The following is a 20216-nucleotide window of genomic DNA, read 5'->3' as shown; positions in this document are numbered from 1 at the left end:
CCAGTTTCCCAGGAGAGAGAATTTGATTGCCCAGCCCAGTCTCCAGCCTGGCCTGTCCTGGGTGGGTGTCCACCCTCAGAGCCCAGACATGACCACAGAGGCTCAGCCCCAAGTAGAGGGCAGTTCTCAGGGAAGGGGTGTGGACTAGGTAGGTACACACACATTGTCTATGGTGCTTCTGGTGCTCGTCTGTTGTGGTTGTTTTTTAAACCTTCTTGCAGTCACAAAGTACTTCACTGAGCTATTTTAATAGTTTTTGTTTTGTTTTATAAACTAAAGTATGATCTTTGAAACTGTGATATAAAGTGAGTTGTTAGGATTATCCAAGATCTATAATCCTTTGATTTCTCTTAGGATCTCGTGGCTAAAAATCATCTAAAATTATCTATAGTCAATGAGTGTTTTCATTGAATCTTTTCTTTCCCCACAACCTTTGTTATTTGCAGTCTTGAGAATTGAGAATTCTAAAAATGTCTTCTGGAAAAATAATGATTATTCATTTTCTTATGATGCTAAACACCATAGCTAACTCCCTTCCCTCTTTTTCTCATTTCTGTATGTTCAGCCTTAAATTCGGGGAAATGTGCCCATTTCAGAGAAAACAGTTTCGAATTTACTTGCTCCTCACAGCCAAGGAAAAACGCCTGCATCCCCATGTTATAACTCAGCAAATTGGAAACCATTCAGGTTTCAGTTATGAAATGAGAGAACCCTGTTTTTAATTAGTCACTTAGAAACAGCCCTGCAACTCCTGAAGGTTAGCCAAGCTAGATTTCAGACCTAGGTGGTACCCACTTAAACATTACAGAACACAATATAAATCACAAAGTTCTTATTTTGGTATTATTTTTGCCAAGAAGGACGTAACAAGACTACTAGATATAAATAGTTTCAGAAGAAGGGGGGCTTTTCATTATTTACAGATGAAATGCTAGGATATCTGACATTTTCTTGAGAGTAATTTGGGGTGAGCGAATGAGTGGAGATTCAGGGCTGGCCATGTGCTAGTAACCATTGAGGCTGGACCTGGACCACATAGCTTCTTTACGCTATTATATCCATATGTGTTGGTGGTTTTCCATAATTTAAAAACTGCTGGAAAAACTACTAACAAGTCTATCTTTTGAATCATTTCAGTTTTCAAGCAATAAAACTGATCGTTGAGGTGGTAGGAAAAGAATTAGGAAGTTCAGTCTTTCCCAACATTAATCCAAATGAATCTAGATTAAAATTTTACATCAGACTGAAAGACTCTTTTTGCTCAACATTTTGTTTTGGGGAAAGTTTTGGATTTCTTTACAAATTCTCAAGTAAAAAGGGAAGAGGGAATGGAATGAGCATTTACAGTTTGTTTTGTGCCTTCCAGCCTTCCTGTTTCTAAATGTTAAAGGGCAAATTTAGAATATATATCTTAGTAACAAGAATGCTTACAAGGTTCCTGCTTCTGGCACCGTAATTCTTGCCAAAGCAGTTTTCTTTTACTACATCTCTGTGGTGCTAGGAGACAACAGGAAAAGAGAGAAAAAAAAAAAAGATATTGTCAGGCTTTAGAACAATAGCTATTTGCAATGCAACAGAGTAAAACATAGCAAACTTGATTCTTCAATTTTTGAAGGATGTTCAAGGTCAGATTTTATGAAGTTCATACTTTTAAAAATCATAGCTTTGGGGTTTGTACCCTGCCATGTAATTATCTTCAGTGCACTTCTGGATGATCAACGTATATTTACTTAATTTATGAGACGGATTAAAATGAATCACAGTAGTTGCAATAATGCTCATCACTTTATAACAAAATGATAAGTGCAGAGTTTAATTGTCTTTCTACTTTGTCTTAACAGGAAAATTGCTGCAGGTTAATTCAGGTGCCAAAGAACAACTCTTTTTTGAAGCTCCACGAGGCAAACGACATATAATAAGACCTTCAGAGGTAACAACCACACACGAATCTTTTTAAAAAACACTTTATGAAGATTTAATAGGTACATTTTAATAAAACCTATCTTGTGTTCACTAATATGGGTTATATTTAGTGTATATTTAAGCTTGATCAAATCTGAAATCTGGTTTCTACTTTCTGAGGACAGATGTAGCAACGCACGGTTGGCATTCTGCTTCATTTTTCTCTGCCAGAGACAGTGACCGAGCTAACAATGTAGATACGACCTGTTGCTTTTCCCATCCCACATGCCCTGTGATTTTATGCAAAGCCTTTTTATGAACATACATTTTTGAAACATGCTTTCTCAGTTTGTAATCGTAAACAGTATCTTCTGAAACAATAAGAGAAATTATTTTTCAAAACAAAACTGTCCACAACAACCTGACCATCCTAATGTAGCAAACTGTTTTGTTTTTTCATATTTTCCTGGTACTCTTAGCAACATACATAATTTTTAAATTGCTGAAATCAAAGCCTAGATAATTGTCTTTTGTCTTTTTAGGGCCTCACCCACAGCATATGGAGATTCCCAAGCTAGGGGTCAAATTGGAGCTGCAGCTGCTGGCCCATGCCATAGCTACAGCAATGCAGGATCTGAGCTGTGTCTGTGACCTACATCACAGCTCATGGCAACGCCAGCTCCTTAACCACTGAACGAGGCCAGGGATCAAACCCGAGTCTTCATGGATACTAGTCAATTTCATTAACCGCTGAGCCACGATAGGAACTCCCTAGACAAAATTTTTGAATCCATGAGTTAATACCTTCCTAAAAGCTCTTCCTAAGAGCTTGGCTGCCTTTGTGGCCCAGTGCCTATTCAGCATCTGCACCACCTTTGGCATAGTGAACCCTGATGGCTAAAACGTCGTTACCTGGATGAACACTGAGGATGTCTTTTTAATCCTGGGAGACAATCTGAATCATTTATTTGCTATATAACCTTTGATGAAAGAATAAGAAATATTGCTTCCTTAGAGAAAAAGGGGTCAAAGGTACACCGCTGAGGGACAAGCCTCTTCCTCTCTCTAGCCTCATTTAGCCAGTAATATAAATTATACTGGCATTTTCAAGTATGCCCAGAGACATTTGAACTCATGTCCTCCCGTAATACATGAAATACAAGTTGTTATGGATGATGGCATTATGTGTGTGTGTGTGTGTGTCTGTCTGTCTGTCTGTCTGTCTTAGAGCTGTGCCCAAGGCACAGGGAGGTTCCCAGGCTAGGGGTCTAATCAGCACTACAGCTGCCCGCCACAGCCACATCAGATCCAAGCCATGTCTGAGTCCTACACAGCTCATGGCAATGCCAGATCCTTAACCCACTGAGCAAGGCCAGGGATTGAACCCACAACCTCATGGTTCCTAGTCAGATTCGTTTCCACTGCACCACGACGGGAACTCCCAGATGATGGCATTGTATTAATGGACACTGTTCACTCATCAACTGACCTCCCTCCCCAACTCCAGTTTATTTATCTTTGATCAATCTTCACTTTAACTTTTTTATGTGGAGAAACTTTAATAGCCTTGAGTAAGGGATATTTTTAATTATGTCATTCATTCACTGAACACCTATGGAATGTGTCAGGCACTTCACATACCTGTATTTCTGTCCTCACCACAGCCTTGCATGACAGTTGTCAATCTCATCATAGAGACAGGGAATTTAAGGCTCCAAGAACATAAAAAGACATTGGAGCTGTGATCCCAGCCTAGACCATGCAGCATCATTTTATGTACTTCACCTGTGTTTTGCCTTTCCTGTTCTTATGCCCCCAGATAAGAATACTAAAATAAAATGCGATCTGACCAAATAGTAAGGGAGGATGAAGCCCTGTGGGGACAGATGAGCAACTATGTTTTTAAAAGTATGTACAAAAGGGAAATTTGTGTTAGAAGGCTTCCTGAAATGCCAGGCTCTGGCTCTGAAGAGTTAACTTGTCTCTGCAGTGCATAGGTATTGTTCCAGAGGCTGTTTTCTGGTGCTGTTGGTTGGAGAGACCCTTCAGCTAATGTCTGCTCAGCCTGTCCACCCTAGAATTGCCACCACGAAGAGCTCCAGAGACGTGGCCCATTGTTTTACTTATCAATACTCTCAGGCCCTTCCACCAAGTATAAAGGATTTGGAAAATCTCCTTTTCCAAAAAGATTTTTTTAAAAAAAGAAACAGTCATGAGGAAATTGTTAAATATGATAGATATTAAAGTGCTCCTTTATTGGAGTTCCCATTGTGGGTCAGCAGAAAACGAACCTGACTAGTATCCATGAGGACACAGGTTCAATCTCTGGCCTTGCTCCGTGGGTTAAGGATCCAGCGTTGCTGTGAGCTGTGATGTAGGTCACAGACATGGCTTGGATCTGATGTGGCTGAGGCTGTGATGTAGGCTGGCAGCTGTAGCTCCAATTAGACCCCTAGCCTGGGAACTTTCATATGCTGCGGGTATAACCCTAAAAAGAAAAAAAAAAATACTTTGCTAAGTGATCAGCCACACTGATCCATCTAGCTCAGTGATTTTCAATTGGAAGCAATTTTGCTGCCTCCCCCAGGGACACTTGGCAATATCTGGAGACAACCTGGGGAGGGAGTGTTACTGGCATCCAGTAGATGAAGGACAAGGATGCTGCTAAACACCTCACCAGGCACAGGAACAAAGAATTATCCAGCCTAAAATGTCAATCAAGCTGACATTAAGAAACCCTGCCCTAGCTTACGGCATGTCCAGTGATAACTATCTAGGTAAGAACTAAAAAACTTTGTTATTGTCAGATGTCCGCAATCCAGGGGTGGAACCCACAGCACTGACCATGCTGGATCCCTAACTCTCATCACAAGGGAATCCCCACACAATGTTAATTTTATCTAGGGGAAAATATATGGAGATGTGACTACAGTATTGGTTCATTGAGACCATGCATATGCCACCTAATAATGAACTGAGGGCTTATGCACTGCAGCATACAGCAAATGCCTAGTGTTGACAAAGTCATCATTTGTAACTACTCAGTCTCAGAGTTCCCATCATGGTTTAGCAGAAACGAGTCTGTCTAGCATCCTTGAGAACACAAGTTCAATCCCTGGCCTTGCTCAGTGGGTTAAGGATCCTGTGTTGCCATGAGCTATGGTGTAGGTCGCAGACACAGCTCGGATCTGGTGTTGCTGTGGCTGTGGTTTAGGCCAGCAGCTACAGCTCCAATTAGACCCCTAGCCTGGGAACCTCCATTTGCCATGGGTGTAGCCCTAAAAAAGAAAAAAATAATAACTACTCTACCTCAGTTTGTTTCTTTTAAATAAAACAAGATCTCTAGGTTGTACAAAACATATTAATTTTCCTTCCTTCTTTTCAAGATTGAGAAGATAGAGTGGGACACATGGACCTGTGTTCTGGGCCCCACCTGTGAGGGAATCTGGCCAGTACACAGTGATGTGACTGATGTAAATGCTGCCAGTCTCACCAAAGACTGTTCCCTCTTAGCCACAGGAGATGATTTTGGTTTCGTTAAGCTTTTTTCATATCCTGTCAAGGTAATGTTGCATGTTTATTATATATACTTTCTCAGTCTCATTGATAAATCCAAGTTTATCTGTTGTATCTACATGTTTATTGATTTATTTATTTATTTATTTATTTTTAATTTTTAGGGCTATACCTGGGCATATGGAAGTTCCCAGGCTAGGGGTCAAATCAGAGCTGCAGCTGCTGGCTTATGCCACAGCCACAGCAACTCGGGATCCAATCCATGTCTGTGAACTACATCACAGATCACAGCAATGCCAGATCCCCTGCCCACTGAGCAAGGCCAGGGATCAAACTCACCTCCTCATGGACATGAGTCTGATTCATTTCTGCTGCACCACAACAGGAACTTCCTACATGGATTTTTAAATATTGAAGGCATAAGCAATTGATAATGTTATCTACAGTATCATGATTATGCTATATAGAAACTTTCATGATATTATGTTTACTAATTTGAGTCAGAGTCTCATTGCATAGAATTCCTCCTTCAAAAACCTTCAGTGGTCATCAAGCCCAACATCTCACAAACTGCAAAGTAAGAATTTTCACTCTGTCTTGGACTGGTGCTTTTACTAGCATACCTCTAGAGATGAAGAATTAACTACCTTACAAAGCAGCCCACTTCATTTTTAAATAGGCCCGTGGTTAGACTGCTTTGCTCTATACTGAGCTAAATTTTAAGTTTTATTGAAGTATAGTCGATTTGCAATGTTGTGATCATCTCTGCTGTACAACAAAGTGATTCACTTATATGTAAACACACATCCATTCTTTTTCAGATTCTTTTCCCGTATAGATTATCAGAGAGTATTGGGTAGAGTTCCTGGAATTATCCAGCAGTTTCCCACTGGCCAATCTTTTCATATACACAGTGCGCATGAATTTTTTTTTTTTTTTTTTTTTGCCTCTAGCCAAAGTTCTGCCTTCTGAATCATTGTTGATTGAATCCAGCCTTCCAACAGCCTTAATATGTGGGGAGATCATATATGACTCCCTGCAATCTCATTTTCTCCAGCCTAAACATCTCCAGTCCCTTTAGCCACATCCCATGTGACATGGTGTCCAGCTGCCTTCTTCTCTAAGCAAAATCCATTTTATCAATTCTGTTAAAAATTTGGTTTTTTTCTTCCAGTTTTATTGGGCTGTAACATATACAGCACTGTGTAAGTTTAAGGTATATAGCCTAGTGATTTGACTTAATACTTCATGAAAGGATTCTAATAATAAGTTTAGTAAATATCTACCATTTAATACAGATACAAAATAACAAAAAGGAAAAAATGTTTACCTTGTGATGAGAACTCTTAGGATTTACTCCCGTAACAATTTTCATTATATCATACAGCAATGTTAGCTATAGTCATTGTGTTGTAACATTACATGCCTAGTACTTATTTATAACTGAAAGTTTGTACCTTTTTAAAAAAAAAAAATTTAAGGCCATGCCCACAATATATGGAAATTCTTGGGCCAGGGCTTGAATCTGAGCAACAACTGCAGCAACGCTGGATCCACTGGATCCTTTTAACTTGCTGTGTGAGGCCAGAATTGAATCTGTGCCTCTCTAAGCTACTGCAGTCAGATTCATAACCCACTGCACCACAGCAGGAACTCCTGGAAGTCTGTACTTTTTGACTGCCTTCATCCAACACCCCTCCCCCAACCCTTATCTCTAGTAGATACAGATCTGATCTTTTTTCCCCATGAGTTTGCTGGCTTATTTGTTTGTCTGTTTGTTTTGAAGTATAATTGACCCACAACACTGTGTTAGTTCCTTGTGCACAACATAGTGATTTGGTATTTCTATAAATTACAAAATGATAACCACAATAAGTCTAGCTACCATCTGTCACTATACAAAGTTATTATGTTGTTATTAACTGCATTTCCCACTCTGTACCTTTCATCCCTGAGACTCATTTATTTTCTAACTGGAAGTTTCTGTCTCTTAATCTCCCTTTCCCATTTCAATTCCATTTTAAACTCTCTCATCTAAACCAAATTCAGTGCTTCAGATGCATTCTTCTTGTTTCGATTTTATTTTTGTATTAAATCAGACTAAAATGTCATCAACTCTTTGGGCAACCACACCACACAATTGAAGCGTAGATGTTATTTCCCAAAAATGTTCAGGTTATGTCCCATCTTGGACTTAAACAACTGATTTCCTAAACTCTGAGTATAGAACTTTATATTTGTAGCAAATAAGATTTGTCTTGTTTATTTTCTCCTTCATTGTTCCAACCTGTCAGCATCTTTGAAATACCTTTCAAAGTACTTACTTTCCCTTCCAGGGTCACGTGATCCTCTGATTTCACAAGTGTGAGTTACAAATCATGGAAGGAAAAAAAAGACTAGAACAACCAAATACCACCACCAAGAGCCCTCATTCAATTAGGCATTCCATTCATTAATGCAGTCCTATCAGTAACAGACATTTGCATCTATCTGACTATGCCATCATAGAGAGTGCATTTCTATTTCTAGTCCAACAAAACTTTGTTTTTTGTTTGTTTGTTTTGGTTTTTTTGGCTAGGTCCGTGGCACATGGAAGTTCCCGGGCCAGGGATGGAAATTGTGCCACAGTAGCAACCCAAGCCACCACAGTGACACCAGATCCTTAACCCCCTGTACCAGAAGAGAACTCCCAACAAGATATCATTAAGACTTAGCAATATCTTGCTGAAAACCAGATTGTGTCTCTGTTATCCCTGATATCTCCTAATAAACCAGCCAATAAAAGATATGCAGTTACTGCACAGGAAACCATTCTTGCTGCCTCATCACCACTACTTCCTTTGCCAAGTGCTTATTGACCTTCTGTGTAATAATTCACCCTAGAATTTTCCAGGGATTGCATCAACTCGTGAGTCAATATCTGCCAGAGTCGACTTTATCTGAAGTTTTCCCTTTTTGGATACAGAAACCATTCTCTTCTTTTTTCTTTCTTTCTTTTCTTTTCTTTTTTTTTTTTCTTCTGGTTGCCACCTCTGTTGGTTTCTAAACTCTCAACTATTACTGGCCTTAATTCTGTGGTCACATTTGAAAGTGTCTTTACTCAAGGATATGTGGCCCCCTCTGGTCGGAAGAATGTTTCCTTTAATAGAGGAGATAAGTAAATCTTTCTATTCATATTAAACCATCTCATATAAGAAATGGTCCTGATTTTTCTCTGTTTTTCTTCTACCCCTCAGTACATCTTTAAAATTCTTTTCAGTTGCCTGGTTTTTGACTTTAGCATTCCTGAAACTATACTAAAGTTGTCTGTATGAGACATTTGTGTTAATCACTGGTTGCGCCTTCCTCTTTCTGTAATTTGTACGTTTAAAAGCTGCCCACACCAACTCCCTCTTCAGCCCCTTTGGTCTCCTTAGATGCCTTCCTCTTTTCTTTTTCACTTGCTAAAGTCATATCACATTATCATTTTGGTAGCCTTTTCTAAGATGCACTTCTGATTATGTCCAGTGTTCCCTCCTCTGTCCAGCCCAAATTCCAAAGCCACATGGTAGTCTTCTCCTAATGATTCATCACTGCCACCTATCAGCCCTTCCATTTCAATCAGACTTCAGTTCTATGTAGCACTTTTCCTTGATACTTCTACATTTTTTTGAAATGAGACTGCTAGCAGGACAAGTCAAGAAGTTAGTAATAACCTGGTTTTAGGAGACTACAGTCTGGGCAGGTGTTCAGATACCTGAAATCCCCATGGTACTATTGCATCATGCTCCCAAGCTAGAGTATGGTTGGTCTTGAGAATTCATCATCCATATCCCCAGCCTGACCGGGTGGGCTCTCTGTCTACTGTAGTAATTTCAAGCTCTAACTCCCAGAGTTCCAGGAAGATTCCTCAGCCACAACCCCAGGAAACAAGTTAGGACCAACTAGAGGGGCTCGGAGGCCCTACCCTTGCTCCAGAGTTACTCTGTGTTTTTGTATTTTATACATTGAGCTTCTGTGCAGAATTTTTCCTTACATTTTGTTGTGAAAAGTTTCAAGCATACAAATGAGATGAAAAGATACAATGAATTCCTAATAGCCCACCACCTAGATTCTATAATTCAAGGTAAATTGTTGACATCAGGTTACTTACCCCTAAATGTTTCAACTTGCATACCATTACCTAGAGTTGAATGTTTTTCAGCATTTTTTTAAGTAAAATGTACATATAGTTGAGATACACACATTTTAAGATTCCTTTTAATGAGCTTTGACAAACACATACACCTGTAGAATTCAAGCACCTATCAAGATATAGAATATTATCATCAGCCCAGGAAGTTCCCTCTTGCTAACTTCTCGGCCAATCCGCACCGCCACTCCACCCTCATATGAAAACACGATTCCAATGTTCTTCACCATAGATTAGTTTTCTCTATATCAAGACATCATCTACAATGGAGTGATCAATTAGGACTGTTTTGTTTCTGGCTTATTTCACTGAGAAAATGTTTCTGAGATTTCTTTGTATCATGTGTAATGATAGTCCCTTCCTTTTTTAGCTGAGTGGAATTCCACTGTATGGATACGGCACAGTTTGTTTAGCCACACAGCTGTCAGTGACACATGTTTTTCCCATGTTTGGTTATAATAATTACTATGAACATTTTGGAACAAACCTCTGTAAACATATATTGTCTTTCTTTCTTCCTTCCTTTCTCTCTCTCTCTTTTCTTTCTTTTCTTTTCTTTTCTCACCGCTCAGCAGCCTATGGAGTTGCCAGGCCAAGGACAGATCTGAGCCACAGTTGTGATCTAAGCCACAGCTGCAGCAACACCAGATACTTAACCCACTGTGCCAGGCCAGAGATCAAACCTGCGTCCCAGTGCTCATAAGACACCACCAATCCCATTGTACCACAGCGGGAACTCCTATATTGTCTTCCTTGTAAATAAGTATGTAGGAGTTGAATTTCTGGGTTATAGGGGGAACTGCATGTTTAACTTTTTAAGAAACTGCCAGGTCTTTTTCCAAAATGGTTGTATCATTTTACTTTCTCACCAAAAACGTAAGAAATTGCCAGTTGCCAATTTAGTGTCGTCAGACTTGTAAAATGTAGCTGTCCTGAGGAGTAGATAGTGTAATCTCATTGTGTTTATAACTTATGTATCCCTGACAACTAACCATGCTTGAGCATGGAGGTCCCATTGTGGCTTGGGGAGTTAAGAACCCAACTAGTATCCATGAGGATGTGGGTTTGATCCCTGGCCTCGCTCAGTGTGTTAAGGATCCAGTGTTGCCACAAGTTGTGGCATGTGTTTCAGATGCAGCTGGGGTCCATGGCTGTGGCATAGGCTGGCAGTTGCAGCTCCAATTCGACCCCAATCTTGGGAACTTCCATGTGCTTCCACGGGTGCAGCCCTAAAGAGAAAAAAAAAAAAAAATCATGCTGAGCACTTTTTCATTTGCTTACAGTCATTTGTAAAGTGTTTGTACAAATCCTAATTTAAATTGTCTTTTTTTTTTTTTTTGTCTTTTTGCTATTTCTTTGGGCCGCTCCTGCAGCATATGGAGGTTCCCAGGCTAGGGGTCGAATCGGAGCCACAGCAACGCAGGATCCGAGCCGCGTCTGCAACCTACACCACAGCTCACGGCAACGCCGGATCATTAACTCACTGAGCAAGGGCAGGGATCGAACCTGCAACCTCATGGTTCCTAGTCGGATTCGTTAACCACTGCGCCACGACGGGAACTCCTGGATTGTCTTTTTATTCTTGAGTTCTACTGTGTAATATTTGATTGAAGAAAAAGTTTCATGATTTAAAAGCATTTGAAAACCAATATAAACCACTTTCAATAGGACCAATTCTCTTTCTTTTTTTTTAATCTGACTTTTCTGGTACTCTTTCCCTCCCAAATTCAAGGACTCAGACTAATGAACATTTCTAATTTTATAGTCACACTCCTCTAATGCTCTGGGTATGTTGGCTAGAATCACTGTCTCTTAGGGACTGAATGTGTCCCTGCCAAAATTCTTATGTTGAAGCCCTGACACCCAATGTGACTGGATATGTAAAGAGGGCATTTACAGAAATAATTAAGGTTATATAAAGTCATGAGGGTGGGGTCCTGATCCAACAGGATTAGTATCTTTGTAAGAAGAGATGCCAGTGAGCTCACTCTCTCTCTCCATGCACACACACCCTGAGCAAAGGTCAGATAGGTACGTTCTGTGTACTCACGTATGGGGTCTATAAACCAGGAAAAGAGCCCTCACCAGGAGCCAAATTGGTCAGCACCTTGATCTCAAAACTTCCCAGCCTCCAGAACTGTGAGAAACCAAATTTCTGTTGTTTAAGCCATCCAGCATGTGGTATTTTGTTATGGCAGCCCTCCCTGGCTGAGGCACCTTCCTGCTGCAATGTTCTAGCACAGAACACCGTGTCATCAAGTCCCATGATGTGTTGCCCATGAGAACCTATCATCCTCACAGAGCAGCTCTCTGTCCAAAATTCAGGCTCTATTTGTTAGACTGTAATGTCATATCTTCTTCTTGACTCTTTTCTTGTTTTTCTTTCCCATGACTTATCAGGCTTCTCTTCTATGGATTTTTCTTTTCTTTCTTTTTTTTAAGGCTGCACCTGCAGCATAAGGAAGTTCCCAGGCTAGGGGTCAAATCAGAGCTGCAGCTGCTGGCCTACGCCACAGCCACAGCAACACCAGCTCTAAGCTGCGTCTGCAGCCTATACTGCAGCTCTTGGCAATGCCGGATCCTTAACTCACTGAGCCAGGCCAAGAATTAAACCTGCATCTTCATGGGTACTAGTCAGGTTCATTACCACTGAGCCACGATGGGAACTCCTAGGCATTTTTCTATCCATGACAAACATACATCCTTATATATGCAGTTGTACAGTTTAAAATCTCACCAGTCCCTTGATAATCACATTGCTTCCAGCCCCCATAAGATAGACTCTCCTTTGCCAGAACCCACCCATTTGTCCAGTACCTTAAACCAGGTCCCAGAAAACTTGACACTGTCCTCTGACACCATCTATTTTGCTTCCCATAGCCTCCCCTTCCCTTCCAAAGTTGTTTGTTCCTTTTCACTGTGTTGGACAGTTAAAATACCACCATGTCATTTACTTTTTTAAAGTCCACGCTCAAGTTCTTAAGTTTCCTTTTCAGAATGTCAATGGTTTTAGAGAATGGTTCCTCAAAGAAGAACCTTGAATGTAAAATTTTACAGAGAAACTATACATAAAATGTTGTGAATGTGAGGAATGGATCAGATTCTCAGGAATCCCTCACCTAAAAGCAGTTAACAACCAGAATTCTGGAGACACATTCGAGATTCTCTATTCTTTCATGACTCAATGGAAGAGGTAGTAAAGTGAATCTTGGTAAAATAAGGTTTCGTAGTGAATCTTGATGGGTATTGCAAAAATGGATGCATAATTTGGCATGATGACCCAGAGACCCAGAGTTTGACTGAGCCAGGTCTCCAGGCGGCTCCTCCCATAGGCCCTAAGGGAACCACTCTTCCTGGAACCGTCTAGTAACAGTGAATTCCTATTATTGTTCTGTGGAGCAGTGATCTTATTTCGTATTCTGAGAATCTTGAATCATCTCTGCTAGAAGAATCTCAGCTTTGTTAAACAGCTTCAGTGACTCAGAACTTTTTCTTCTCTTTGTCTTTCATGTCACCTTCTTTTCCCCTGCAACCCGATTCTGATCTCTTCCGAATATTTTTTTTCCCTTTGTATCTTTTCATTTTGTATTCTTCTGTCTAGATGTAGGAGTATAGAGAGGCATTTCTCAGGCTCTTTCACTTTCTCCTCTTCTCAAGAAACCTGTTTACCTTTGTAGTGGACAAAATGGGTCAGTTCCCAGTTCCAGCAGGAAGACCAGTAGGATGCATGGCTGCAGCCACTCTGACCTCCCTCTTTGTTGCCACGCCTTCTGGCGCTCACACAGTCACACAGTGCTTTCCCTTGGAAATCTTTACTTTGCTCTGCGTATTCTCTAGCTCTGGAAGGCTTCCTAGAAATGCTGCCTGCCTGCTTGCTCCCCTAATCTTTCTAGACTCAGTCCTCTGCCAAGGGGTGGGCACCTTCACTCTGCCTTCAGGTAGGGGTCAGCCAAACACACAGAGATCTTGACCAAGAGTATTTCAAAGTCATGTACTCTCCTACCCTGTCTGCTGCTAAGCGTCCCTGCGCTGGTTTCAGGTTTCCCTGCGTGCTCGTCCAAAACCTTCTTGGAAGCCTCTTGTCAGTGATTAAATAAAGTTTTCATCTGAGACACCAGTGGCCCTTGCATGACCTCAGAAACTGCGTGCGGCTTCCCACGTGGTGTAAGGTATTCCCTGGGAGTCGCTGAGAGGACGGAAAAACTCCCCCTCACTCGGCGGCTCCCACTGGAGCTGTTTTTGCCAGGCTGTGGCTCATGCACCCAAAATGGAAGCTGGTCTCTAGTGCCAGCTCGGGCTTCCACCACTATCAGGGCTGCCCCAGGGCTAGCCATGCTCTCACCTCACCCTCAGCCTCCCCAACCCAGGCTGTACCGGGTGTGGCCTGGGCTCCACTCCCAAGAGCTTTCAGGAGTGACTCATAAGTTAGGTTCCATTTATTTGATGATGCTTCAAAGAAATTTACTTTGTTTCTTTGTTTTTTTGTTTTTAAAGTAACGTGTCAATTTGGTTATTAATTGGATTTTTCAGTTTGTGTCCTCTACTGGAGGGGGGGTGGTCATTGGTGTGGTTTTTTCTTTCTTCCTAGAGCTCACTTTGTTTTAACATCAATTATTTGAGTGTTTCTGGTGTTAGAAATTGTTTCCACCATTCTTGGTAGAAACTGCTGCATTCCTTTTATGTCTTCCTTGAGGTCCCAGGCCCATAAGAAGTCCCTTGCACAACTGGTACAAAAGCTGCTATGGGGAACGACCAGAAAGACACTTCTGATCTCAAATGTCAGCCAGACTCACCCTCAGGAGTTTCCACTAGAGGCCTGTGGAGAATGCACAGTTGATATCTGAAAGAAGCAGGAACAAGCTTTTTATGCTTTTTTTTTTTTTCCTGCTTTTTAGGGCCACACTTGCAGCATATGGAAGTTACCAGGCTAGGAGTTAAATCCGAGCTGCAGCTGCTGACCTGTGCCATAGTCATAGCAACTCGGGTTCCAAGCCCTGTCTGGGATCTATACCACCACTCACAGCAATGTCAGATCCTTAATCCACTGAGCAAGGCCAGGGGTAGAACCCAAGTCCTCATGGATACTAGTTGGGTTCATTGCTGCTGAGCCACAATAGGAACTCCATGCTTTTTATACTGTCTCAGGCTACTTTCTCAGGCACCTAAGAAACTGTAGTCTACAAGTTATTGAGGACGTATGATGAAGCAGGAGATGTTTTGGGGGAAAAAAGAGAGAGAAAGAGACCTAGTCCCTACCCCCGCAGAGCTTACATTCTAGAGAAAAGCCGGGAAATTACCCCTTCCTTGAATGGGTTCATTTGCATGCAGAGAATAACAGGGATGAAATAGTCCAGAAACAAGAATAATAAGGTTCCCTATAGGGTCATCACCAATTTCTGGCTTCACAGGGCCAGCACGCAAGGTTCAAGAAGTATGTAGGGCACAGTGCCCACGTCACCAACGTGCGTTGGCTGCACAACGACTCGGTGCTGCTCACGGTGGGCGGCGCCGACACGGCTTTGATGATCTGGACGCGGGAGTTTGTGGGGACCCAGGAGAGCAAGTTGGTGGACAGCGAGGAATCGGACACGGATGCGGAGGAGGATGGAGGTGAGCCCCAGTGCCATGCGCTGACCGTGCCTTTCTCCACACCCCTTCCTACACCACGCAAACCAACCCTGCTCCCTTCCCGTGTCTTTCTGTCCTTTGAGGCTATGACAGTGACGTTGCTAGAGAAAAGGCCATTGATTACACCACCAAGATCTATGCCGTGAGCATCAGGGAAATGGAAGGCACCAAACCGCACCAGCAGATGAAAGAAGTTTCAGTGGAAGAAAGGTATGGTGTCGCCAGGTGTGTGTGCATATAAAACACCTGTCGACAAGAAACTCATTGAAACCAGAGTGCATTTTCCTGGCCCTCAAAATTGCTACTTAAGCTAGTCTTTATGTATATGCACAGAGTCTTAACCTGCACTCAGGCTTAATCCAGGAGAAATTACCCACAGCCTTTAACATGAGGAAAGGGGAGGTTACACTCTGCACATGTTGTTTATGGAAAACAACTTCACACGAGATTTGGGTAGACCAGGCTGCCCTTTGCCTAGAGAGGATGTCAGGATAGCCCAAAACTGTCCTAAATGTGATGGCTGGCAGGGGAGGATGCTGACTGGGGAGGTAGGGGGTAAGCAGGCTTCTAAGCTCTTAGAGGAATACTTACAAATTGTGAAAAACAATCCTCCATTCTGCCTAGAGTCTGCACTACACTGTATCACTTGGTGTGCCTTCTCCTCCTGGGTCTGCCCAACTTTGTTCAGGAGTGTTTGGTGCCTCAGGCCTAACCAATATGATTTCATTGGTATGGATTCTTTGTGTAGAAGAAGGGTTTCTGGTATTATTTGGGTCCTTTTGGGCATGCTGTTTTAAGTATTGATAACACACTTTAGCATTTCTTTAAAAAAAATCTCATAATTACTATAGTTGCTTCATTTATCATATTCATACTAAGGAGGATATATACTGAATGAAAAACTCTAATATCTAGAGAATTTCATGAATCTCAAAGATGTTTAAAAATTCTCTGAGGGCTCTTCCCATTGACGTGGGTTCAGTGTTCGCAAGTACCCTGCTCCCATGATGTGTAGTAACGGGATTCAAGTTTTTTTGCATTCAGCTTGGCTTTATGCCTAACAATAGGTATTTAATAAATCTGATCTATCACCTTTTACTGTTAGGTGGAAATTTATATATAAAGAAATAAAATGTCATTTCCCCTCTTGCTTCACAATTCCCCGGAAGATGTTAAAATAAGCCTGATAAATGGTGGGTATGCTACAGGCAAAAAGTTTGAATCGATGCAAAAAAATTCCTCATTCTTCCCTAGCATCTCTGTTAAATGTTACTGTGAAGATTTAGTGTTCTCTTGATTTAAAAAATTAGATTTTTTTTTTCTGCAGGGGTCTGTAAATTATAGTTGCTTCATTTGCAACACAGTTTTTCAGTAACCATAAAGAGGAAATAGGAGTTCCCGTTGTGGCTCAGTAGTTAACAAATCTGACTAGGAACCATGCAGTTGCAGGTTCGATCCCTTGCCTCACTCAGTGGGTTAAGGATCCGGCGTTGCCGTGAGCTGTGGTGTAGGTCGCAGACGTGGCTCGGATCCCATGTTGCTGTGGCTGTGGTATAGGCTGGTGGCTACAGCTTGGATTGGACCCCTAGCCTGGGACCCTCCAAATGTCCTCCATATGCCGCGGGTGCAGCCCTAGAAAAGACAAAAAGACCAAAAAAAAAAAAAAAAGAGGAAATATTTTTAAAGGACCTAATTCCAAGAATAAAGAAAGAAAATTAAAAGGAATCATAGGCATGTAAGTGCATGAATGAGCTTCCCGCTTAAATAACCCACTCTAAAAAACACTTGGCCTAAATTAAACATTCTTTTGAAATAGAATTACCCAACCTTTCCATTTCACATAACATTCTGAAATGAGTCGACTTGGCTCTTATTCCCAGATTGCTTCTGGCTGACTGCTACAACCCAGTACTTCAACATGCTGAGATTTACACTGACCACTAAGATATAGAAATTGAATCAGATTCCTCAGTCCAAACACTACAGCTGGTTTCTAACCTAAACTGAGGTTCATCTGAACCCCTCTTGGTCTTAGTGAGGTCTGAGGTCTAAAAATATCAGATTTGCACAGTTTAGGAAGAGGTAAGAAAGGTGAAATTATTTCAATCTTAAAATCTAGAATTTTGCACCTTCATTTCTTCATCATGCCAGATTGTCATACATTAACATACACAGGATTGGCTTTTTTTTTACATGAAAGAAAAAAAAATGCTTCATAGTGCTGTGAGATACAGGGGTAGGCATTTCGGTACTTTACTGGCATTTAAATAATAATTCACAGCAGGCTGTAGTGAAGAAAATATGTAGTGAAGAAAACAATTTTAAGATAAATATAGGGTCTGGAGGAATAATCAAACCTCTTCTATAGATAGCAACATATTTGATCATTTATAAAAGCCTTGACAGCAGCAGTTCCCAGAAGGGGCTGTAACCAGAGAGCAGGATGGCAGCCACACAGCATGCTGGGAGCAAAGGGGTGAGGGGAGAAGGTGCAGTCAGTGGTGTCTGGGTGAGTCACCTCCAAGGGACAAATCAGTTCCCAATCAGAACTGAGGACCAGCTTTCTCCCCTAGTCCTTGTCAGAAATTTCAAATGAGCTTGATCAGAGATAGGATGGTAGGCAGCATCTGGACTGCAGAAGAAAGGGTAGGCATTCAGAGAATTTGCAAGGAAGCAGGATAAGAGAGGGAATGTATGGGGCTGGACCGAGAGCCCTTAGGGTAGGGAGCCTCCTAACAATAAGCAAGGCAGACAGTTCACCTGAGTCCTCACTGGGGTACAAAATGGGTTCCACAGACTCCAGCAGCCCCAGCACGAGAGAGGGACCACAGATATCAGGTGCAGGGGACCAGGCAGCACCCAGGTTCTCCCTGGGAATATGCAGGACTGTCAATCCAGGCACCACTGCTCCCTTTGACTACTTCAAGCCCTGCTGATTGGAGAGGCAGGGACTGTCCTTGACCTTCCCTTCATTGTTCCCTCCAGTGTATACTTGCAGATACCTGGGTGTCTATTCTAAACACCTATGCTGAGACATGTACCAGTAAGACTAATGGGAGACAAATACTCAAGGACCACAAGAGATAAGAGCTTTGGGCACCCACTTGGTGCAGGGACCCTCTCGCCTCCTACCAATATTTGTTTCAGGCAGTTCTACTTCCGGTTTAAATCCTTTGCCACCTTAGAACCCGTGAGATGAGTGTGGCATCTGTTATACTGAGAACAATGCCTTGAAGGTGGCTGCACATTATGCATCAATCAACTCTTAAGCAACTGAATTCCCAACTCCTCCTAAAATTTAAGATAGTCATAGACTGTTTCTAATTAGACTCAGTTCTCTGGTTTTTAAGCAGCTGGGAGGATTTGAATTGTGCTTCTTTGTACAATTTCTAACACATTATGAATTCTTATTCTTCAGAAGCCATCTGATCATCAGTTCCAATCTTTTGAGAGGCAAGAAAGCTGAAAGAAATCTTTAACTGCTCTCAAAAGAATACTGGGCTACACCTACCAACTCGTAGTCCCTTCCAGGCCTTTGTTGAGCATCCTGGCCACCCACTTCAGCTTTGCTTTAGCGCACGCTGGACTGCCTTGCTCCTTGACCTAGCCACACATGTCCAGCCAGTCCCCAGCCTTGGGTGAACCATTGAGTCATCCTGCTGCTCAATGGCCATGTGTGGGCTGTGGCTGAGGAAAATCAGGAAGTGTTTTCCGACATCAGGAATCCATGCTTCCAGACCTCATATAGCACACAGAGAGTGTCCCTTTGTCCCCACTGACTCCATCTAATTCTAGTCTAGAGCAGCCTTTCCAAACTTCCCCTGCCTCTCTAGCGCCCAACTGCAACCTGACACACCCTCTTGATCTCACCTTGTGACCTCATCTCTATTGTGCCATGTTTTCTCATAATGTCAGATGTTTTGTCTATCTACAAGCTTAAATTTATTATTTAATAAATATTTAAAATGTCAGGAAGTTCCTTTTGAGAAAATTAACAGGAGGAAGGAAAGCATAGTTTTTTCAGAGCAATTTAAGTTATAAAATGCTTACTGTCATCATAGCACAAGGGATGGTACCAAAATCCTGTCTTCTGACTTCAATAAAACCAGTTGTTCTCCCAAACTCATCAGGGGACGAAATCCCTAAAATGTCCTCTGTGCCAATTACTAGAGTTGCCTGAAAATTGTGAAGTTTCTTTCCACACATTAGCAAGGTCATACTTTAATGTTTATATATTGGTTTTTGAGTAGAGGAATTTTAGGCTTGAGGAGTTCACCCAAACAGATTTAAGTTAAAGGAACCCACTGGCTTTCATACTTGAAAATCCAGGTAATAAGATGACTCTAGGTATCGCTTGATATGAGGACTCAAATCTTGCTGCTAGGACTTGACTCTGTTCTCTCTGCCTATTTCAGTTCTGCTTTCTCTGGGTTATTGCAGTTCTTCAAGTAGGAAAATGGCAGCCGCACCTGGACCTTACAGCCTCTGAGGTTGAAAACCATCAGAAAAGAACTGCTTCTGATTCACAAGTCCCCACATCTGTCTTATGATATGCTATTGGCTCTGGTGGGTCACATGACCACCCTTCTAAACCAATCACCATGACCTGGGAAATAGGAACCTTAGATGATTCATAGTAGTCACATGCCATCTGTTCACTAGCAGTATAATGCCCCCACCAGAAGTAAAAACCCAGGGCTGTTATCAAAGTTAAAGTGAGATTTCTAGATGGACCCGAAACAGCAAATGTTTACTACACTTCACCCTTTTCTCTTCGTATATAAGATGCCCCAACTTAAACTGCATGATTGAAAACATAGTTATGCACTCCCAAGAGAGAGACATCCCAGAGTCTCAACCAGTTACTGCTTGCAACCCCACAGCCAGGTTCTCAGGGAGTGAAGTCTTCTCATCCAGATCCCCATAAAGCTCCTCAGAGCTTTATGGCTAATGATAATGTCAGGCACCAAAACATGCCAAACAGACAGTGGTGAAGAGA

The 20216-nt window shown here is 41.8% G+C and overlaps 1 protein-coding gene across 1 annotated transcript in view; it reads left to right on the top strand.

Moving 5' to 3' along the window:
* Positions 1-20216, top strand: part of EML6 (EMAP like 6) — a 290302-nt gene that overhangs the window by 230083 nt on the left and 40003 nt on the right. Inside the window, exons 24-27 of the mRNA XM_047782077.1 lie at positions 1842-1930; positions 5289-5465; positions 14998-15199; positions 15301-15427. Coding sequence (XP_047638033.1) covers positions 1842-1930; positions 5289-5465; positions 14998-15199; positions 15301-15427 — 595 coding nt within the window. The remainder of the gene's footprint in view (positions 1-1841; positions 1931-5288; positions 5466-14997; positions 15200-15300; positions 15428-20216) is intronic.

This window comes from Phacochoerus africanus, chromosome 5 (genome assembly GCF_016906955.1).
Source record: "Phacochoerus africanus isolate WHEZ1 chromosome 5, ROS_Pafr_v1, whole genome shotgun sequence".
Taxonomy (NCBI): domain Eukaryota; kingdom Metazoa; phylum Chordata; class Mammalia; order Artiodactyla; family Suidae; genus Phacochoerus; species Phacochoerus africanus.
The sequence above is the reverse complement of the archived record's forward strand: the minus strand, read 5'-3'. Positions and strand labels throughout refer to the sequence as shown.